At 34.7% G+C, this 15,270-nt stretch overlaps 1 protein-coding gene across 3 annotated transcripts in view; it reads right to left on the bottom strand.

Moving 5' to 3' along the window:
- Positions 1-15,270, bottom strand: part of LOC143238306 (protein Wnt-16-like) — a 72,301-nt gene that overhangs the window by 20,258 nt on the left and 36,773 nt on the right. For 2 of the 3 annotated variants that reach the window (XR_013020512.1, XM_076478404.1), the window contains exon 3: positions 9,985-10,274. Coding sequence is in view for 2 of the 3 variants with exons in the window: in XM_076478404.1 (XP_076334519.1) it covers positions 9,985-10,274 (290 nt within the window). In the remaining variant the exon portion in view is untranslated. Of the gene's footprint in view, positions 1-9,329; positions 9,857-9,984; positions 10,275-15,270 lie in introns of those variants that run through there. The other variant, XM_076478405.1, reaches the window with a different exon arrangement.

Raw genomic sequence — 15,270 nt, 5'->3', positions numbered from 1 at the left:
TCAAGCAGTCATACTTTACAAATGTTAAGCTTTATGGTTCATCAGGAGCTTTATATACTTTCACACCAAAGTGACTTAAACGTAAGTATTGTGTCACTTGGTTTATTGTAAGATCGTTCACACTAGACTTAGTTCAAGGCCCGGTATGGCCAGGTGATTAAAGCACTCGACTCGTAATCTGAGGGTCGCGGGTTCGAATCCCCGTCACACCAAACATGCTCGCCCTTTCAGCTGGAGGGGATGGGGAGTTATAATGTGACGGTCAATCCCACTATGGGTAGTGATGACTAGCTGCATTCCCTCTAGTCTTACACTGAAAAATTAGGGACGGCTAGCGCAGATAGCCCTCGTGTAGCTTTGCACGAAATTAAAAAACAAACAAACCTAGTTCAATGAGGAAGGTTGTTATGTTATGAGAAATATTAAAAAAAGATAGAATTAATAGCTCAAGTTGCACTGCAGACAGACAGACGAATAGTAAAGACCGAAAAAAATAGAAACAACCAGGTCTTCCTTTAATTCTTCTTTGAAGTTACGTTATAAGCATTGTTCAGCCATACCATTATTGTGAAGATGAGGTATGTTGTTACAATACTGGCTTTTTCGAGCTCTCAAAGTTATTTTGGGGGTTATTAACAATCTGCTAAAACTATGTATATGCAAACTGAAAGCGTGTACTCGATCAAGTATTAACGCTGTGGCAATTATAAGACATCGAATACAGAGGGTTATCGCACCTTTATGAATGATGTTTCACGACCTCTATTGTCCTAAGAACTACATCGTCCGTAATCAGTCGTGCTCGATATGATAGGCATGATTACATACTGTAGCCCGGCACGTCAATTTTCACTGAAACAAGCTTCTGCAAAGGATGGAAATCTTTGTCTTAGACCACACATAAGCTTTCCACAGACCCTTCATTGTACGTGGATGTTGGCTTCCAAGACCATATTTAGGCAAAACAAATGCACAGAACTCAATGGGTGAGCAATCAGATAACATTACTGGTAATAAAAATCACGTTTTAGACTTAGAGGTGTAAATACCAGTTTCATTTTCTTTGGTTCATAGAAATTCCGTTGTGAAATGTGACTTAGCAGTTTTTCTTGATACAGTCATATCTTGGTATCCATGACATACAGAGCACGATTTTTTGTATCTCGCACAACTGATGTCAAATGTTCTTCTGGTAATATCCAGCGTTCATCTTTGTTGGACTGTATACGTTATGAAGCTTAACTTTCCCATTATAAAAAATACCTACAGCAACCACAAAGTTCTGGCGATAAACTATTATTATATTCTCCTTATCACTTTCTAGTCCCGCTGGCGAATCGCTCAATTTTGCCACATTCGTCTAGTGTTGTTACTAATCTATTCTCACTTTCAAACCGCAAGGTATATTTTGGTGCAGGCTTCTGATTTGTTTTTCTTTCGTCAATATTACTATGAAGAAACTCGCGCACTCGCTCTTCTTCTTAAGAATGAAGTATTTTTGAAAATTATCTTTTGCAACGTTGATGGGAATATATTCATCTTGTTAGGAAGTAATTTCTTTATTGGCTGGGAGGGCTTTTCCTGGACGATCAGTCTGCGAATTTTAGCAGTACAGTAACAGTAACTTAGCATGTGACGAAATACTGTTATAAATAATTTTATCTTACATGGGAAACAGTTCTTTCCTTGCCAATATTTGTTCACGATATTATATATAAATGTCTTTGAAATTGACGTTTCATTTGCACCTCTTTGCTGTTTCACTATACATTACGAATATCCTTCTTCAGAAATGACTATAAGATATGTCTGCAGTAGCATTGTACTGTTGAACGATCGAGAATTTTCAGCGAATTATATATATAGATGGTACCTATGTCGTCCTTAGCGCTACGAGTTGCAGGAATAGAAACATGCCACTGTATTGGCATATGCAAATCGTCTTAATGAAGTATGATTAATCCTTTATATAGATATAGCACGCCAAAATTTTTGGGTTTTAACGCAAAGCTTCACAATGGATTATTTACCCTCTGTCTAGTGCAAAAAATTGAGCCCCGGATTTTAGCATTGTAAGCTCGGAAACTAACCACTGATCTACAGGAAGATAGTTTTCTGAGAAGTTGTACTGGTAACAATAAGTTACCATAAACATAAAACTCTGTCCAGTATTATTCTTTCTTCACCTTTGTTTTCGATAGTCTTCAAGAGACCTATTTTAAATCGTCGACGACATTGAAGGCATTACAATTCTTTCTTCAGAGTTCGATGCACACTAAAGTAGCTTTAACAAGTTGTAAAGACTTGTTTGTCAATAAATTCACAGCCACAAAATGGACTATCTTTGATCTAGTCACTCTAACTATCGAAACTCGAATTTTAGTGTAATAAGCTCTCACGCTTACTGCTGAGCCTTTGAAAACTTGTAAGGAGTGTCTAAATTCAACTTTATTTGGTTAAAAGGTATAAGGCACAAAATGAAACAATGGTAAAAATTAATAATTAGAACTTCTGAAAGACAATACTGTGAATAACTGAGGTTATGCAGAAGGCGATATACAAAATAGTTGAAGTTTTAAGTAGTTAGAGAACACATTGATACAGCCCTATATTGAACATAACTTTTGGTTATCAATAGTTAGGAGAATTTATTTTTGGGGAGATTAGGAATTAGAATTTTCAACCTAAACATTATTTATGGAGACATGGATCCAACGGTCAAGTCAGAGACCTCTCGTGTCAAATATTATTCTCCCTAACTTTGAATTATTGATCAGAAGATAGATAGCCAACAACACCCGTTGGTATAAGAGGATTGGCATTTTTTACAACCGGCCCTAAGTTGAAACTTCGAAGAGTATTGAGTGGTATTACGTCTCAAATCTTGAACCCCTTTGTTATGATTGTGGAAGTAGACTGAAATGAAAATCATTGAGAAACTGTTAGGGAGAGACAAAATAACAGAAATTAAGCTTCTAAATAATCTACTGCAGATATAGGTGATAATTTTGGTAAAATACTGTCTATATTAGACGAATGGGAAAACGAGTTCAAGAGCTGTAGGGTATACGAAAAGCGCAAAGAACTTATATTGCGCTCTCCCCCTTACGTTACGTCCAGACATTTAGTTTTATTTAATATTTGGGACATATCAGCTGTTCTTGAGTATTGTTTTTTTCTTTTGTCTCATTAGCGACACCATTTTATTTAAGTTAGTAGAGTTTCGAGAGTTATTAAATTAGATCGTTTTATAATATAGAAGATATAGATACAAGTTATGAAAAATGCACTAGGAGTGAGTCTAACCTACCGAACAATATTATTGTTACCTTTCTTGTAACGCTGATCGTTTCAAATACATTCATAAACAGCAAAATACAATCAACAATGACCAAGTGAGTTACAAGGAGAGAATTCTTTGCTGTTTAAAGAAAATAATCTAACATACTTCAGCCTTTTGTTCTACTATCTGTTTCCAGGGCGACTAAATACAGCTCGTGAACCACACAGCCCGACCAACACGTATAGGTCGGTCGGACAGTGCCTGGACCCAAGTGTTCGTGATCATTTTTCCATTTTGCCCTGCACTTGGCATGTTTGTAATGTCTCTCTGAACACACACAAACAAAACACCAATACCACTTAAGTTCACGGGTGGAAGCCACACCATCCCAGAACTACGATTCGGTGTTTCTCACAATAAAAGAGAACACCGTTTATTGCAATGACCGGCCATTAAGCATATCTTAGTCTCAGTAAACATTTCGGTGTCTAGTCACAGTAGACATCTGTGAATTCAGTTGTAAAAGCGACGTTAAGGAATGTCAACATTTTAAAACTCTTCATTTTAAGTTAACAATAATAGCTGGAGAAAAATACATCCGTAACAATGCTAATGTGTCCTATGTCTCGACAACACTTAGCATGAAACTAAGGAAAACTAAACACAAAATAATTAATGATAAACCATATATGCTTTAGCAAATACACTCAAACAACAACAAACTAGTAATATTTGATAATAATCATGAATATTTTAAAACTAGATAAAAATTATAAAGCACATATTTATAAACAAACATATATGACTTAGCATGAATAATTAGATACAAAATACACAATAATTTTCACGAATGTTGTAATAGAATTAACTACAGAAACAAAGCTCGGTTATAAGTAGCGCATCAACGCTATTCATTATTAAACTTTCTAAAATTCAAAGGGTAAACAAACGTAATTAACCCCAAAGTATAATTTGGCATTCGATTTCTTTAAAACTAGCTCAGTAGTTAAGTCTGAAGGCTTACAACGCTAAATACTTGATTTCGATACTTGTGGTGGGCAAAGCATGGGTAACCCAATGTGTAGCTTTATAATAAATAAACTTCTCATTGTCTACACTGAGTATTGTAAGTTATTTCTTTACAAATGGCTGAAAGTATTGCTATTAAGTGTTTCTTTTTTGTAATTTATTATTAAGTATTATTCAAGGAAACTTAAAACTTGATTAATTTTTTTTTTCTTATATTAATTTTATTTTGTTATTGCTTAGCGAAAAGGAGCCCGCCATTGGCCCAGTGTTATTTCTGGGGAGTTACAATAATAGAAGCCGCGTTTCGATACTCATGGTGGGCACAGTCCACCAATGAGCTTTGTGCTTAACTTCAAACAAACTGAAAAAGGATAAATTTTAGGGAACGTTCATGTTTTATTACGTAATTTCCTTGTTTATATCTACATGAATTTAATTAGAAGTTACACAGTTTGTTATGTTTTTATATATTCTAAATGAATTTAAAAATATAAGTGTTTACAGAATTTGTTATGATTCTATCTATTGAAACTGTATTCACTTTTCGCAATCTTAATTGTACTTTTAAATGTTAATGTTTCCAGGCTAAAAAAATAGTCAATCTACAAAACCGGTTCTCTAAAGAATATTTAATTTAAAACAATTTTGCAAGTAGAATGCGAGAATAAAAAGAATTGTTGTATGGAAGCAGAAGTTATTATGTGAACTATAATATCTACAGGATTTGAAACTTGACTTGTTAACTTATATATATATATATAGTTCTAAAGTTATCAAATACGTTAATCGTAAATAGGCGATTTTTAATCAGCACTATAAAACATTAATGACAAAAGTAGTATAAATTAAAAACATTACAAAAAGACTCATAAACTAATTTTTCCATTACTAATCCTTGTTGTCATAATTAGAACTCATAACGGATAATATCTGTGGTCATAGCACCCAAACGCAAAGGGGATGTTCTATCTATCAGAAAAGATCCAAACGCCGATGTTAAACCAGCCAACAGACCCGGCATGGCCAGGTGGGTTAAGGCGTTCGACTCGTAATCTGAGGGTCGCGGGTTCGAATCCCGGTCGCGCCAACCACGCTCGCACTTTCACCCGTTAGGGCGTTATATGTGACGGCCAATCTCACTATTCGTTGATAAAAGAGTAGCCTAAGAGTTGGCGGTGGGTGGTGATGATAAGCTTGCCTTCCCTCCAGTCTTACACTGTTAAATTAAGGACGGCTAGCACAGATAGCCCTCGAGTAGCTTTGTGCGAAATCCTGAAACAAACCAGCCAGCAACTAAGGAAAATCAGTTACGAATTTAGAATTAAGTACTTAAACCCAGAACGTCTCAACTCCTACTGCTTTCTAGTCAGTTATGGGAAGGCCTTTAATATTTAGATACAACCTTAAAGTAGAAATAATTCATCACAACTTAATAATTATGAAATTATATCAAAAATAAACTCTACTTTGTGGAGAACATAGAAACCTTAACTTACTCAATATAACCATTGACTTAAAATATTTAGGTCATGTTTTCGTTATATCAAGACGGAAATACCAACTTCAGGGCTTGCCTCAGCTCATCTAGTTTATATTTGAACGAATTTTCGAGAGAAAGGAACATAAATAAGACCTATTAAAGTAAGGGTTTTAGTTTTATTTAACGTCATTTTGTAATTATTAAATAAATGTGCGGAGGTTGAGAATCTTGTAGAAATATAGTATAGGTCGGTCTGTTTCTACAATGAGAACGTTCTTGATTTTCTGTTTATCTTATAAAGGGTGTAGGTTGGGAGCAGGGACGTAGATTCTGGGAGATGAGGGCATACATCCCCTTTCATTTTAGGTGGGGGGTATGGTGCATACAATTATCCCCCCTACAGTTTGGTCTGTTGAATTGTTTTATTGCATCACAGGCCTACAAATTGTGTGTTTGTTCTTGTGATTCTCGTGCTCTTACCAATCAAATTACATAATTACTCCTAGATGTAGGCTTTTTCAGTAGCCGAAATGTACATCTTTGATATAGGCGTGCTTCTAAGCTTTTCGATCTAAGCGATAGTTCGTAAGTATCAGTCAGTAGGCTTAAGTATACATGCAAGTATCGTGGCAACGAGATTACTCTGTGAGTGCATGTTTACAGCTTTCAGGTTCACGTAATCAGAGATTACCAATTTGCAAAAATCATCCCTCCCATCGGGTGTAAAAAATCTACGCCCCTGGTTGGGAGTTTTTACAATGTACACATTTAGAGTGGTTTATTTCTACTTTAAAGTTGTATTTAAATGTTCAGTATCTGACAGTAGAAGTTGAAATGTTGTGGGTTCAGCTACTCAATTCCTAACCATTAACTGATTTTCCTCAGTTGCTGACTAGTTTACTATCAGCGTTTGGATCTTGTCTGAAAGACAGAACATCTACGCGTTTGGGTGCTATGACCACAGATATTATTCGTTTTAATTATAAAAACAAGGAGTAGTAACGCAAAAATTAATTTTGATTTTTAAGTCTTTTTGTAATAGTTTTGATTTATACATACATATACAAACATACTTATTTCTTGCCAATTGAATCTATGGCACATCAGTGTTTTGCTTTAAAACAGTGTTCGATATTGAATAATTACTTATGTATATACAGCGAATTTTATAATTTAATAAATAAATACTAACTAAAAGTCGATCTGCGTGCTATCATTTTCAAAAGAATTCCTTTCTGTAAATAGGTTCGAACAAAACTATGTCTGAAAGAAGATAAAAAAAATCTACATCATTAGGCACACTTCTGTTGGTATAAAACATAAAAAGTTACATTTCCAGTAATATTCCAATGTCTCCATCAACTTTCCAACTCTCATTTGGCTTGAAAATGTGAATTTCTTTTGGTATTTGTTACTGGCGATACTTTATTCCATTATAGCATCCTATTCACTACAGACTCTGAGCGATTGCATCCAAATTCCTTAAATGATTTTGTGTCAGCTTGCAGGGACACAAAACCAAATACGAAGAATGGCATGAGCAGGAGGTGATTTCCTGTGAGCTTTGGGGTAATGATAGCTATTTACAAACCATTTTATAGACTTAAAACGATTTCTAGCATTTCCGGTATTGCTTCCAATCTCAGCTACGATAAAACGGAACACGAGTCATATATACATTTCTTAATCGACTCCACGAAAACGCTATGAAAGTTAACCACTTTCTGAAGATGCACTTATACGTTGTAACTTCAAAAGATGGAAGTTTCTCTTCTCTAACGTCCTCCAGGAGGAGCTCGTGACTTCGTGATGCAAGTTCGTGCGTTATCTTCAACGGTAATAGTCATATAATTTAAGGACTGCAAGTTATTTGGCGAGCGCTTAGGCGGACGATATGACAAGCCTACAATCAAATATTATATTCCTGTCTCGCAACAAAATTACGGTCTTTATGAGAAGTAAGATGTATTGCAACCTTTAGCATCTTTGAATTTTTTTTTTTAATCACTTGAGTAAATTATTTTTCTGTAAGTTCTATCATAACAGAAGACAATTTGTACGGTATCGCTAAATTTAGTTATTCACACATACCAAGCCCATTTTTTAAAAGAATAAAATAAAAAAGTAAACATAGTAATATAAATGTGGATGAAGATACGAAAACAATGAATTAAAAAATTAAATCAGTTAAACAAAACTTACTCAGAAAATTTACACTGTAACAAGCTACATTTCATTCCGCTGGGTGGCGCTCATTGCAGCTTTAAATCTCCATTAAAAAATTTGCAGTACAGTAACCTCTATAGCATATGATGATAATCTATATAAATATAGGTCTATGAAACTAATGAGTAATATTTGAAATGAAATAAACTAAATAATGAAATATGGAACAGAAATTATGATGTGGTGAAGCTTTTACGGTACGAATGATGTACCATATTGACGAAATATCCATATTTTAAATTATTATTACACGTGCAATTTCACGTGACTCGCGTCTCAGTATACACGTGAAACTAGATTATTCTTTATCACATTTCATAACAAGGTTTTAAATAGGTTCATTTAATGAAATGCGATATAGACAAGCCCTTTAACAAGAACATCACTCATAAACCCAGTCTGTGACTCATGAACGATATAGTATCAGAGAAAAATACATGGAAAAGCTCTTTGGCTATATCCTTGTCTTACTATCCCGAGGGGATTGGCTGATAAATCTTGCTTCCATTCATTGACTATATCACGTTAGGACAACTGTAAACGCTAAAACGTTCGCTACCTCAAGTGAATCACGCACGGGTATATAAAATTGAGAGAGTTTATCTATACGGAGCTGACGAGGGAGTTTTTAATAGAAATATTTTGCCTTTTCGTTTAAAAATCGTGCCAGGCTTATTTATTTACACAATTTTATGAAAAGTTTTTCAAAGTTTTGTCGTAATAATCACAAGACACTAATACTTAAAGCATGCACATTCTACAACTAATTGGTAAATAACACAAAAACAAAAAAATTCACCAAGTGAAAATAAGTTTGACCAAGTAAATACTTTAAGTAATATAAAAAATGTATCAATTTACTTTTCATCTAATACTTAAGATAAACGTAGTTTGAAGCAACATACACAGAGAATTATAAAAATAACTTTACTTCTTGTACATTACTACTGCTACAATGTGTTATTTTATAAGATAGTTTAAAACATTGTATGAGTAATAATAAAATGGCTGACGTAGTTACATAGGCAGCATTTCATACTCAACACATATATACGTTAAACTGATATGTTGTACAGATTACAATAGATACTGTTGTGTACCTGTGCTTGAGAGTACTCGAACATGACATGTAACAACCAGTTAGATACAAGTATCCTGAGAAGTATACGCTGACAGTTTGAAACATTTCATGCAGTGGTAAGTTAAGTAGATCGACATGTTTCAAATCCGAATATATATATTAAACTTAGAGAAAGTCTTAGTTTAACTTGCTACGACAGAAAGCTAACACTAAATTGATAAGTTAATAAATACGCAAAAAACTCTTCTCTTTTTATTTTCCAAAAATAGTGCCATTTGGTATATATATGTTACAATTTGACATATAAGCTTTTATTATATGAGAAATAAGATAATAAGAGATAAATGCCCAATGAAAAAGAACATATACGTTAAACAAACGCATTGCATTCACAAGCAAAAGAAATTCAAACGTATGAAGAGTGAAATTACTCCAAAATTCCACAAGGGGAGTAAAAAGCAAACACCAACAAAGACATAGATTTGTTTGTTTTTTGAATTTCGCGCAAAACTACACGAGGATTAACTGTGCTAGCCGTCCCTAATTTAGCAGTGCAAGCCTAAAGAGAAGGCAGCTAGTCATCACCACCCACCGCCAACTCTTGAGCTACTCTTTTACCAACGAATAATAGGATTGACCGTCACATTATGACGCCCCAACGGCTGAGAGGACGTGCATCTTTTTGGTGTGACGGGGATTCGAACCTACGACCCTCGCATTATGAGTCGAGCGCCTTAACCACCTGGCCGTGCCGGGCCTACAAAAACATAGAAAGAAATAAAATCAGGACCTCTATCACACACACACTCATACACATATAGATAATTACAAATATGCAAGTTAAAAACAACAACAAATAAAAACAGGTGGTAGCACCCAACTTACGAGTCGACCGGCGTTATTGTTGTGGAGGTTCATCATGTCCCTCACATCTTTTTTTCTACTGTTTTTACGAGATTCCTTTTCCGGAGCGTCAACAAAGTGCCGAGCAAACATGGCTCCGAATCGAACATTGTCCGAACAGCCTCCCCACTTCCAGCCTTCGGGAGTAGGCATGCCTTCTTGAGAACGGTCACAGGAACACACTGTTAGGTTTCCTGCACTGCAGGCCTCAGTCAAACCATGGACGACCCCTGCGCTTAGGATAGCGTGGATGAATGCTGTTTCCCTGCTACCTACGGTAAACAAAAGGAATAAACACCAGCAATATACTATAAGTTAAATCTCAGCATGACTTCGAACTTTGTCATAAGTTGAAGTCCATTATATATATATATATACAATATTTTAAAGAGCTCTGTGTCATTCCAGTTGGTGCATTTTTAATTTAAGTAAAAGCTCTAAAACATATAAGCTCATCTCTATTAAACCATTATATAATTACTAAAAGGCTAAAATCTCTCTCTATTGTTCTTGTGTACGTCTAAAAAAACTTGGCACGAACCTTAACTGGAATTTATGACGTCAAGGTAAAAAAAAAGAAAGAAAAAAACAACACATAAACTATGACGTCACAAAGCGGTATTCGTTTTGCCACCAATGGCGATTCTACTGTCTATCGTACTGGCTGCTTATTTGATGTCGCCTTAGGCCAAGATGCTAACATAGGAATTTGGTAGTTCGAAAATAGTGTTAAGAGACTTCTCCAGGAAAAGCTAAAAAACGCCAAGAATGATTGAAGAATGTAAGTAGGTAACGTGGCTTTAGTGTAATCTACTTTTTCAATATATACAAAAAACAAAACAACAACAAACGAATAGAGTAATAACAATAATTATTACCTGTCAGTTTGAAAAATAAGAAAGCGACCTTGCAAAATGACAGATTTTCATTAATACCTTTTGGCGCGCAGACCATGCACAGAACTCTTCTCAACACCACCTAAGCTTTCATTCGGTTCCCTGTTCATTGTTTTGTTATGTTGTTAAAGCCGAACTGTCACAATAAATTGTGTTACGCTGGGTGGAAGAATAAAAATTTCTTTTTCAAACTCGCTTGATGAGCGGCCTCCGAGAGCTGGATTTTGACAGATGGCAGGAGAGAACAGTTTGGATAGCGCCGAGAATTCGTCACACTTCACGGGTGACGAGTTCTCGGACGAACGTGTTTTTACAACCCTCGGCTCCGCCCGGTTAACTCGATGGCATGATGTTGTGCGTTCTACGACCACCGGCGAAGAGTTATCTACAGGCTTGTTCAATCTGGATTTTGTACCATAAACCAAATAGAGAGCTCAAAACAACCCCGTTTCCGTTACTATGGGCAGGTAAAAAGCCTCATTTGATGAAAAGTTTGAGGATTTTCTTTTTTCTCCCCTTAGGATCTTCCGGGAGACCAGGTGGGATAGGTGGAAAATTATTAGGCCCAATACTGAACACCTCACTGAGTTTTCTGAAGCAAATATCAGTAAGAGAAAGAAAAACTATTTGCCGATCAACACGCATAAATAAGGCTAAACCCTCTTTATTATGGTTGTCATGGGTAAAATCTTTATTCTTAACGCTTGACGTTCAATTGCTAAACAAGGATACATGCTTGGAAACCATGGACAATCTACTAGTTTTGAAAGAAAAGGAAACGCGGTGGTAAAAGTATGGAGGCTCACACATTAAAATAAGTTGAGATGCAAATAGAATACCAGAATTTTCAAAAAAGGATCTCGACATGAAGGCATCACCCTGGAGGCGTCTTAATCAGGATTTAACTCAGAGAAAGGAGCTGATTATACTTTTTGAAAAGTTTAGAGGAATTTTATTCAATGGGGTGTTTGTTCCTCCGTCCCCCAAGTAGCACAGCGTTATGTCTGCAGACTTATGTTACTAGAAACCGGGTTTCGATACCCGTGGTGGGCAGAGCACAGATAATTCTTTGTGTAGCCTTACGGTTAATAACAAACACAACAACTGTTTTTCTTACAGCTTGAAAGCGGTTATATTTATTAGTGACGAAAAGAAAATTTTATGTAACCAGGAAATAAACACCTAAATGTTTCCATACATTTCTATTGGTATAGAATATAAAATAAAAATTATTTTCATAGCACTGTAAACTCCATATTCAGTAGAAATAGTGCATAGTAATTACCTCTTAAATTACTTACTGTTTATGTATTAATTACTACCACATCTTTTATCAAATCAATTAGTTTTATATTTTATCTTTTCAGAACGTTCAGTGCAAAGAACTGAAAAAACGTTGTGTAAAATCATTCGTGATCTATTTATAGTGCATAAAGGTACAGGCCTTAGCAGTAATAAGTGGAATTAATTATAATATTAATAGTATTATTTCCTTAAATATTTTGTTGAGTCTATATATCATCGATAATTTTAGGGGCAAGATTGTATACAGCAATTATATATCTTTGTGTTTGTCACTTAAAGGACCAACTCTGTAGCAAAATAAAAATAAATATTTAATACCAGTTGTTTGTGTCTCACATTTCGTATTTGTTTTTGATAAATGCAAAATTTATATTTAATTATTTGCGTATATATATATATATATGTATGTACAAAACAAGTACAATGAAACAAAAACATTGTACAAAATTCTTTTTGTGCACATCAAATATTATTATATCTAAAAACTATTTATTATTTTTACCCTGGTGTTGGTCTTTTCTGCGTTACGAGGGCGTCATACACAGAAATTCTATATAAATATAAAAAACAAAACTGACGCAGTTGTACGAAGAAAGGCTTAGGTCATGAAAGTGACCTGCGAGAAGAGTAAGGAAATAGCTCAGTAGAACGTCTTTATAAATGAAAGTTCTGACCGTGAAAGTTTTACCACGATTTTTGAGCCAATTAGATGCAAAGATGTGAAAATGCGTTAGACGCATTCTCACTATGGGCTCTGTACAGTGAGGAGCCATATATGGATTAAAATAAGAAATTAAATATTGAATAAAATATATTATTGGAAATCTAGTTAAATCCACATACAGAGTAAGAGTCAACAGGATTGGTTGTTGCTAACTCTTCAGTGCAGTTTTGACATTTTTCTCCAATCACAGAAGAGGATACAAACATTCAAAGGGAAAGACCAACTTTACTTATACTGAGCTCTTTGTTGTTTGTTTGTTTTGTTTGTAGTAGTTAAGTACAAAGCTACACGATGGACTATTTGTGCTCTGTTTCCCATGGATATTGAAACCTGGTTTCTAGTGTCGTCAGTCGGCAGACAATCCGCTCTTTGTCACATTATAGTTTTTCGCTATAATTGTTTGCAATCAATATCATGTAAATGAATACCAATGAAATGTTTATAATATTTATTAGAGTCACCCAATTTTTATCTAATTACACTTAAATTTTTTTATTAACTATGTATTCAGTATAAGACGACCCGAGATTTTTTTGAGCAAATTAAGTGTACTAATTGGAGCTACACACCAGTAGCGCAACGGTATTTATGCAGACTCAAACCGCTAGAAACCGGTTTTCGATACCCGTGGTGGGCAGAGCACAGGTAGCTCATTGTGCTTAATTCAAACAGACAAACTATACTGAAATTTTCATGTGTGTTTGTGTTTTTCTTATATCAAAGCCACATTGAGCTATCTGCTGTGTCCATCGAGGGGAATTGAACCCCTTATTGTAGCGTTGTAAATCCATAAACTTACCACTGTAACAACGGGGGACTAAATTTTCATAAAATTAAGTTTCAAGTACATGCATAAGAAGGGGGATAGAAATGATTCACACCGAAAAAAGTCAGTGCAAAATAATGGGAAAATAAAATATACCTATTATTAATATTTGCTGGATAATAGGGTATACTCTTTTTTTTTAAGCTAAACAGATAGTATTTAATACTTAAAATTTTCAGGGGTACTTTAGCCTTATTTTATTGAACTTTCTAAAGAACTATGCTTGGATATTGGCATATTTTTGTTTGTACCGCAGTTAGATATATGGTCACACAATTATTAGTATCTTTCGCACCACTATATGGAAACATCTTCATGACTGTTAGCTTGTTCTGTTAGTAGTGGAAGTGTTCAAATGTTCCTGTGTTCCATATATCAAACAAGGAAGGTTTCTTTTTGAACGCATTGGCATTGTTTTTGTTTGCTCACTATATTTCGTAGTTTAAAGTATATATCGAAAATTCGCATGTAGTGAATAAAACAGCAATGTAGGTAATTTAAATGAACAAACAAACATCATCTTTCCTGTGTTGTAGCTACCTCAACAGCACAATATGGATGTGAGGCATCTATTCTTTCAAACAGGTTGGAAAAGTGAGTAAAATTAGTTGCCTCGGAAGATTGTTGCGCATTCTCCATATCATGCACAAAAGAACAAACACTCAGTTAAAGAGAAAACTGTGGAGAAGATTGGAACCTACAAGAAGAAGGAAACTTCAATGCTTTGATCGAGTTTTAAATACCCTTACAAACATTCTCCTGCGTGACGTCATTGAAGGGAAGTTCAGAAGAGGAAGAAATAAAACAAACTGGATGACCAATATGAATGAATAGACGTAAGCCTCAGCGATAGAATGTGTAAAAATGGCGAAAAATAAAACAACTTGTAGGATTATAACAGCTGAATCAAAGGTTACCTCAACAATCGGAACGGCCATGATTTGATTCTGCTTTACACGAGGAAATGTTGAGTCACGTTTGTTCTGATATTTTCTAGTTTATATGAGTTAATCCTTAAATTACGGACTTTTTATACCGTTCATTGCTGGTAGGGGTCTATATATTGCATCATAATGAGTCATTTTATATTTTGTTTGCTAAAACACTAATTGTAAAAAATACAAAATTCGGAGAAACAACTTACCTTGTTAAAACATTTTAGTGGGATTAAATGTAATACTGAAGCCATTTTTAATGATATTTTATGGTACTGTATGACTTTTATGTTATTTTGGGGATCTTTTAACCAACAAGTTATGGGGCCACAAGGAATTTGGTACATAAATAGTTTATAAAAAATAGTTTTAAAAAATTGCAAAACTTCGAATTTGACGTTTTTTTAAAGTAGACTAAAGCCCTACAAACATTCTAAGTGTAAGACAAAATGGCATTTACTGTTCTTGAAAGTAAAACGATGTCCTTCCCTGGTACTCCGTTCAAATTGTTCTGCTCTTTAGAACGAAAAAAAACAAACAAAAACAGCAACACGTGTTATGTTTTTAAAAATTACTTTCTCC

This window comes from Tachypleus tridentatus, chromosome 13, assembly GCF_004210375.1.
Source record: "Tachypleus tridentatus isolate NWPU-2018 chromosome 13, ASM421037v1, whole genome shotgun sequence".
NCBI classification, from domain to species: domain Eukaryota; kingdom Metazoa; phylum Arthropoda; class Merostomata; order Xiphosura; family Limulidae; genus Tachypleus; species Tachypleus tridentatus.
Note: the sequence above shows the minus strand (reverse complement) of the source record. Positions and strands in the feature narration are given on the sequence as shown.